The sequence below is a fragment of the Prunus avium genome, chromosome 7 (genome assembly GCF_965620075.1).
Source record: "Prunus avium chromosome 7, drPruAviu1.hap1.1, whole genome shotgun sequence".
Lineage (NCBI taxonomy): Eukaryota > Viridiplantae > Streptophyta > Magnoliopsida > Rosales > Rosaceae > Prunus > Prunus avium.
The window spans coordinates 22,056,234-22,064,624 of record NC_142290.1 but is presented as its reverse complement, the minus strand read 5'-3'; the positions used below and the strand labels follow the sequence as shown (position 1 = coordinate 22,064,624).

Genomic DNA, 8,391 nt, shown 5'->3' with positions numbered 1-8,391 from the left:
AATCCAACTTAAAGAGACAGCTCACAAATGAGAAAAACGAGATTTCACTCATTACAAATTTGGTTCAGCTCAAGCCTAATCAGACAGAATTCTGGTTTTTCCACAAGCAGAAAACCTCAACAAATTTCCAGAAGTACTTCTGAGTACTCAGAACAGCTCCCAGCTCTTGCCTTCATTTCACATCAGGCATAACAAGTACCTTGGTACAGCTCCAGGCATCCAATCATCAATCTAGCCACTTCCAGCCCAGTCTAGACTGACGAAACGGCAATTCTGCCTATCCAGCAAGCCTTTCCATGGCTAAAACAGATTAAAGCTCTACCAATTTCAACATTGGTATCGATTTCCAGCTGAGTCCCATCAGTTGAAGATACTGACAAGCAATTGCAATATAGATACATCCAGTCCAGCCAGGCTCACAGATCATAATATAGGCAGAAGTGAAAGTCCAAGCTCCTGCTTCCCCTTTCTTTCAAGCAGAAATGGCAGCTTTACTTTGTTTTAATGTTGAACAAAAGGTCATCTTTATTTTCAATCAGTTTGACCTATTGTTCCAAGCTTTTATTTTGGCCAGAACTCCCAATTGCTTTTACTGTGATAAATTATTAAAGTCTTAACCAGTTTGAGGCAAGAAAAGAACTTTACTTGGGAAGATATTCCTCACCCAACTTCACGATCACTTGATTAAAGTCAGTAACTTGGGGCGCAAGTTATCTATTTTTCACAAGTCTGTTAGGGTCTTAACTGCTAACAGTGGCACGCTCGCGAAAAAGAAAGTTGACCTGTTGACCACAAATGGTTCTCAGGCCAATGGGGATTTTTACCCTACAATCACAGGAACACAAACAAAACGGGTGAAACAATTTAGCACGCCCAGTGGGACTTCTTAGTACACATATCTCTAAGACTTCTCTTAGTATATGAATTTTGGAAGTTCTAGCCAGAATCCACGTATAGCCATGGAAAGAGAACAGCCAGCTGTCCGAATGGAAGTACATGAATCAGAAGAGAGCGATGCTAGACAGTCAGCGGACGGTAGTACTAGAAGCAGACGTTCCAGATCTAGTTCCAGGTGGATAAGCCAAATACAAGAAGCTGTACTCCGACAGGAGGCTGCAGTATAGAGAAGCCAGGACACCCTGGATAACATGACTACCATGATGAGATGGCAAGTTAATAGGCAGTTTAGAAAGATCAAGACGCTGCTATTGCATGGAATCCAAATCCAGACCCTATGGTCTAGCAGCTAGATCTCCCTTTTGGGTCCCCACCACGCTTCGCATGGCCCTATCAAGAAAATCCCATGATTGCACAGATAGCCAGAGTGCCTGAACATGGAAGAATTTAGGCTGCATAATGGGGATAGGCTTTTGCCATCCCAGAACAGGAAGTTCCAGCCTTTCCAGCAGGTCCAGCACCAGTCCAGGTTGCTCAGAACCAACCAGAACTCATTCCTTTACGGCCAGAAGTTCTGCGTAACCAACCAGCAGCACCTCTTCCAGAACATCCAGCAGTGTTACCTTACAGACCCAGAAGAATGGATGCCAATCCATTCCCCCCATTACCAAGAGGCAGAAGAGGCAAAGGAGGAGCTAACCTCTTAGCCAATAATGACAGGAACAGACTGGGGGCAAATGGGAGAAATCATCTAGATCTCGAAGAAGATGAAGAACACAAGGAAGAAGTGCCCAGACCGTACAGAATGGAGCAGAGGGCTGAACAGAATCAGCTAGAACAGGGACGAAACCAACCCCCTATCAATGCTTTAAATGACATGGGGTCATTACAGAGGATAATCAGGGAAATGATGGAGCCCGAGGCCAGAAGAGGAGAAAGGCCCACTTACAAAAAGCCGTATCCACCCTACATTGATCAAATGCCTTTACCCCCTGGATTTAAAATGCCAAACTTCACTTTATTCAATGGAGAGGATGCTTATGCATCATCTGTTGAGCATATACTAAAGGAAGAACAACATAAGAGAAATTCTTCTAAGGGCACATACTATAAAACGCCACCGTCTTCAGTCCATTTGGTTGAAGTAGAGTCAGAAGAAGACCAAGGGAATTATGCAGAATTGGAAATAGCAGTGGCGGAAATGGCAAAGTTGAAACACCTGATCAGCTGCAAGGCTTTGATCAAGCCACCAAAGTTCACAGGCGGGTTTGTCCCAAACAAGCCAGCACAGAACAAGGTCTATTCTTTTGATTTGACCAAGGTTGATGCCTTGTTTGATGAAATGTTCTTACAAAAGGCAATAGAAACGCCTCATAGGTTGCCTAAGCCAGAAGAGCTCAAAGGCAGGCAGTATTGCAAGTGGCATAACTCTTGGAACCACTCCACCAATAGCTGTGTGGTTTTTAGGGACATTATACAAGAGGGAATAACCACAGGAAAGTTGAAGCTAGCTGAGAAGCCTCCTACTGTCACTACAGATCCTTTTCCTCAGCCACAGGTAAATATGGTCAATTTAAACTAGCCAAAACAGGAGAAAGACAAGGTAACAGTGGAAGTTAGCAAACTAGAGTCACGAAAAGGTCTAATCAACTACCAAAGGCTACTATCTCAGCTGGAGTAGTTCTGTGCAGCAGTTGTAAATGCGAATGCAAACTAGAAATAGCTCTGGACAAACAGACCCCACTTGCCACATATGTCTTTGACAGAATTGGAACTTTATCTCAGCAGACACTAGTGCCAATTCTATCCAGAAGTACAGTCAGACAGAGGTTCAATAGCAGACCTACCCAACAAATTAAGAAAGTAGCCGAACTGCCAAAAAAGGAAGTGCCAGTGAAACTACCTGGAAATGTTTAACCTTTGGCTACAATCATAGATGGCAGATGGTATTCTGTTGGAAGGAATGGTAGGCCAACTTTGGAGCTAACCATAACACAAAAAAGGAGAATCCAAAGACAGTATTGCACATTCTTGAAGAACAGCAGAGATACAAAAAATTTCCCAGATGTCAACTCTGCCAGGATTAAGAATGATCCAGAAAGAAGTATTCAAGCAGGACAGCTAACACACCAACAGGACAGTTTAGCTGGATCCTCTTTTTACTAGGTTTCATCTTCACAGGAACAGTCCAGAGTCTTTCCAGCAGATGATCAAGAGGACTGGACAGAAGAATATGAAGAGGAGCATGTAGATTATGAACCATATGCAGAAGACCAGGCTGCATTCCTCGAAACCGAAGGTCAAGAGAACTGGACTGCGGAATATAATGAAGAACTTGATGAAGAAACCCAGGCTTTCGGAACAGAACTGGAAAGCTTGCTGTAGGGAGATCTAGCTGTCAACATGGTTTATGTCCTGCCAGAACAGTTCAGGGCAGTAGAGGGACAAGAAAGTACCTTGGAAGGAGAGAGGTACCAGAGCAGCAAAATTTTGCATCCATAACCGACAGAACTGCCATCAAGACAGCCGCAAAAGGAATATGCTTTTCCAAGCCTACCAAGGAGATGGCCAACCACCTCAGACCATTGTTCATCACTGCAAACTTAGGAGGAATTCCTATCCCTAAAGTGATGGTGGATGGAGGCGCAGCCATCAATCTATTACCCCACAGGTTGTTGACAAGGATAGGTAGAACAGAGAAGGACTTGATTCCAACGCGCTTAACAGTCACCAATTTTGCTGGGGGCATCACCAAAAACCCACGAAATACTAGATGTGGATGTCATAGTAGGAACCAAGATGCTAAATATTGCTTTCTTTGTGGTGGACACCACTTCTACCACTTACAATGCATTACTTGGCAGGGACTGGATTCACCAGAGTCTATGTGTTCCTTCCACTCTACACCAACAATTGCCCTTTGGCATGAAGAGGGCTTCACGGAGATAGTAGAGGCCGATCCATGGCCATTTCTACCATCTGCAATGTATTTTGAAGCCAGGTATTATCATGATGACCTTGGTCCTTTCACTATCTTTGGAGTCAACCAGAACGGCCACCCCCATGGTGTCATGGCCCAGAGACTCATTGAGAAAGGTCTAGCTAGTTCCCTAGAGGACTGGAATAGACCTCTTGTTCTGAACCTCCAGAACTCTGATGTTTAGCCCCAATCAATAAGAAAAGCATCGAGCAGCAACAATTCGATCCATTACAAATAGATTGTTGATATACTGGGGAGAAAGAAGGCTCTCTATGCAGGATCTGGCCATTAACATGGCAGAATTCACGCATGAGAGTATTAAAGAACATGAAGAGAGTTTACAGGAGGAGGAATTGGAATTTGCACCAACAACATTGGATGATTCTTTACCAGAAGTGGAAGATCCTCTACAGGAGATAAACTTAGGGACAGAAGAGGATCCTAGACCCACTTTTATTAGTGCACTGCTGGAAGAACCCTTTGAAGAATGAAATCATTGCACTTCTGCATGATTTCAGAGACTATTTTGCATGACATTATCATGAGATGCCGGACTGGATAGAGGATTAGTATAACACAAGCTGCCAATCAAAGAAGGATACCTTCCAGTTAAACAGGCCAGAAGAAGAATGTCTATGGAGACAGAACTAAAAGTCAAGGAAGAAGTAGAGAGATTGCTCAAGGTAGGATTCATCAGAGCAGCCATCTATGCCGACTAGCTGGCCAACATTGTGCCAGTCCTTAAAAGGAAGACAGGGGCCGTCAGAATTTGTGTAGATTACAGAAATCTGAATGAGGCATCTCCCAAAGATGAATATCCTATGCCAATGGCAGATATGCTGGTGGATGGAGCTGCTCACAACGAAATGTTGTCTTTCATGGATGGCAATGCAGGGTATAATCAGATAATGGTGGTAGAAGAGGACATCCACAAGACTGCTTTCATGTGTCCAGGGCATATAGGTGCATTTGAATATGTTGTAATGACATTTGGCCTAAGAAATGTAGGAGCTACCTACCAAACAGCAATGAATTCTATGTTCCATGATATGATTGGCCATTCCCTAGAAGTGTACATTGACGACGTAGTCATCAAGTCTCAAGAAAAAGAGAATCATGTACTTTAATCTAAGAAAAGCTTTCCTAAGGATGTGCCAGCACAAATTGAAAATGAATCCTAAGAAATGTGTTTTTGGGGTCCAAGCAAGGAATTTCCTAGGTTTCCTGGTCCATTAAAGAGGCATAGAGGTTGACAAGAACAAAGCAAAGTCCATCATAGAAGCTCTACCACCTCGGAACAAGAAGGAATTGCAAAGCCTCTTGGGAAAGATCAATTTTCTCAAAAGGTTCTTATCAAATTCTGTCGGAAAGATCCAACCTTTTTCTTCACTGTTAGAATTAAAACAGGAGCAGGTATTCAGGTGGGAAGAGCAGCACCAGCAGGCTTTTGAAGAAATCAAGCGTTACCTCTCAAATCCTGCAGTTCTGTCTCCTCCAACCAAAGGCAGACCACTCAAACTATATGTTTCTGCATCAGAGACATCTATTGGAAGCTTTTTGGCCCAAGATAACAGGGAAGGAAAGGAGCAGGCAGTCGACTACGTAAGCAGAACTCTGATAGAAGTAAAGAGGAACTACTCTGCAATTGAAAGGCTGTGTCTAGCCTTGTAGTTCACTGCCATAAAGCTTAGACACTACATGCTGCCTTTCACCATCTACGTCATTGCCAAGAAAGATATGATCAAATACATGCTGACAAGGCCGATGTTGAGAGGCAGAATTGGCAAATGGACTCTAGCTTTAACAGAATTTGCTTTCAAATATGTTCCTTAGAAGGCTGTCAAAGGACAGGCTGTGGCAGATTTCTTGGCAGATCATCTAGGAGAAGAGATTGAGAACATGGATTCCATGGATCGATATAGCCAATGCAGATTTGCTAACTAGAGCTCATACCTGCCTCAACAATCCCATTTATTCAATCCATCTCACTCCTTGGAAGCTTTTATTTTGATGGATCTAAAACTGACTTAGCTTCTGGGGCTGGGATTGTTTTGGAAGATCCATTAGGAATCAGACACTGTTATTCATTCCAGCTAGATTTCCAATGCACCAACAATAGGGCAAAATGCGAAGCTCTGATCATTGGCCTTGAAATGTTGGTAGAATTGGGGATCCAATCTGTGGAAATTCTGGGAGATTCCATGCTTGTGCTAAAACTGATTTTTGGAGAATACAAGTGTTTCTTAGCTGTTTATTTAGTGGCAGCCAGAAATCTCTTGATAGAATTCAAGGAGGCCACTTGGGAACATATTCCAAGGGAAGAGAATTTTGCAGCCAATGAAATGGCTCAAATAGTAATAGGAGTACAGATGCCTGAGGACTGTGTGCAGAGAATTATCAAAGTAGGAAAGACGAGCTTGCTATCTATTCTGACTAGAGGAATGGAGATTGATGTCAATTCTGCCATAATAACTAAAGATGATTGGAGAGCTCCCATAATGAGTTATTTGTAGTATCCAACCCTCCTTACTGAGAAAAGAATAAGAATCATGGCTTTGAACTATCTCATGTAGAATGAAGATTTGGTTCGAAAAAGCAAGGATGAACTACTCTTAAGATTCCTAGGAAAAGAGGAATACATGAAGGACATGGGAGAAGTACATGAAGGAATCTGTGGAGCACATCAAGGTGGAAGAAAGATGTGTTGGCTAATCAGAAGGTACGGCTACTTCTGGCCAACCATGATGAAAGACTGCATTGAATATTCCAAGGGATGTGAGGCCTGCCAAAGACATGGGCCAATCCAGCAGGCTCCCTCAGTCCCCATGAATCCAGTTGTTAAACTATGGCCTTTCAGAAGATGAGCAATGGATCTCATTGGCAAAATCTATCCAGCCAATAGCAAGCAACATTGTTTTATTATTGTTGCTATAGATTATTTCACTAAGTGGGTAGAAGCCAAGACAGTCAAATCTACCGCATCTCAAGAAATCATCACTTTCATTGAAGAACAGATTATACACAGGTTTGGCATACCATAGTCAATCACAACTGATAGGGGAACTTCCTTCATATCCAGAGAAATGCTAGATATGGCAGAGGGGCTAAAAATCAAACTGCTCCAATCCACTCCCTACTATGCTCAGGCAAATGGACAGGCAGAATCAAGCAACAAAGTGATCATTAACATCATCAGGAAAGTGCAGGAGAAGAATCCAAAACAATGGCATGAAAAGCTAGCAGAAACTCTATGGGCCTACAAAACTTCAAAAAGGGAGGCAACTGACATGACTCCATATGCTCTAACGTATGGACATGATGCAATTCTGCCCATGGAGATTGCAGTTCAGTCCATCAGAATTGCCCAGCAACATGATTTAGTTGGAGAAGACTACTCACAAGCAATGTGGCTAGAATTTGAAGGGTTGGATACAAGTAGAATTGGTACCCTCAACAAACTCTTGGCAGGAAAACAAGCTGTGGCAAGAGCCTATAACAAAAGAGTCCGAAACAAGAGTTTTGAAGAAGGAGAAGTTGTCTGGAAATCAGTTCTGCCCCTTGGAACACACATGGCCGGTTATGGAAAATGGTCACCTACATGGGAATGGTCTTTCATAATTCAACAAGTCCTTGGATTAGGGGCATACAGGTTACGGGATCAAGATGGAGACATACAGGCTGCACCAATTAATGGCAAGTGGTTGAAAAGTTCAATCCAACTATGTGGGATTCACAGGAGGCACAAATAGATCTTGGGTTCAAAAGAGAAAAGGATAGAACTGTTGTTTAAATTTTCATTTGGTTCTTGCAGTTTTTCTTTTTAGTGTGTTTTAATTCTGCCTTATTTTCATTTGGTTGGAAGAAAATGAAAACACAAGTTCCACAAAATAATTAGGACTTTTATTAAATTATAGTTATTTTTCATACGACTAAGTTTTATTACAATTAGGATAGAATCTAAAATCCTAGTTTTCTAAGAGTCTCCTGCAATCCAGTCTTCTTGGTGGAGATCTCTTTCTAAATAAGCACCCCTTGGTGGATAGAGGCCTCTGCAATCTCCAATGCAGGCTTTGAAGCAGAAACCATGCTCTGCACAAGAAAGGTGGCCTTAGTCTTCACTCCCAATCCAGCCCCAAGATTTTTCTGCCTCTCCCTCAAGGCAGCCAAACTATTTCTGCAGTTCTTCTATGTGTTTTTCTAGCTTATCAACAGAAGACTTGGTTTCTTTATAATATGCAACCAGTGTGTCTAGTTCTGCCTTCTGCTTCTGATAATCTACCAAGTTGGCTTCGTGAGTGGTCTTGCAAAACTCAAAGGCATTGAAGGAGGGCTTGAGATCTTCATAACGATTGTAAAGGTTGAGCACATCCCTTGCCAAGACCAAGCCGATCTCCAGAATAGGTCTAGGAGCCATGTTCTCCCTATGCAGAAGGTCCAGATCCTTCATCAACTGATCAACGGCTTCTTTGTTCTCATCCAAATCCAACTCAGTTCACTGCCAGATCCTCACCCTT

At 42.7% G+C, this 8,391-nt stretch overlaps 2 protein-coding genes across 2 annotated transcripts; both read left to right on the top strand.

The window, feature by feature from the left end:
• Nucleotides 1-4,704: 4,704 nt before the first annotated feature.
• LOC148293134 (uncharacterized) lies at nucleotides 4,705-6,390 on the top strand. The gene is made up of 4 exons (XM_088244604.1): nucleotides 4,705-4,995; nucleotides 5,285-5,479; nucleotides 5,711-5,804; nucleotides 5,909-6,390. Exons 1-4 carry the CDS (start codon nucleotides 4,705-4,707, stop codon nucleotides 6,388-6,390), a joined length of 1,062 nt encoding a protein of 353 aa, XP_088100730.1.
• Nucleotides 6,391-6,969: 579 nt separating this feature from the next.
• Nucleotides 6,970-7,626, top strand: LOC110774258 (uncharacterized). Its single transcript, XM_021978793.2, has one exon. The coding sequence runs from the start codon at nucleotides 6,970-6,972 to the stop codon at nucleotides 7,624-7,626; it is 657 nt and encodes a 218-aa protein (XP_021834485.2).
• Nucleotides 7,627-8,391: the final 765 nt, after the last annotated feature.

Coding starts and splice junctions, on each gene's coding strand:
- LOC148293134 (XM_088244604.1), top strand. CDS start 4,705: ATGGCAGATATGCTGGTGGATGGAGCTGCTCACAACGAAATGTTGTCT. Junction 4,996..5,284: donor CTCAAGAAAAAGAGAATCAT/GTACTTTAATCT, acceptor GAATTAAAACAG/GAGCAGGTATTCAGGTGGGA. Junction 5,480..5,710: donor AGGAGCAGGCAGTCGACTAC/GTAAGCAGAACT, acceptor TATGTTCCTTAG/AAGGCTGTCAAAGGACAGGC.
- LOC110774258 (XM_021978793.2), top strand. CDS start 6,970: ATGGCAGAGGGGCTAAAAATCAAACTGCTCCAATCCACTCCCTACTAT.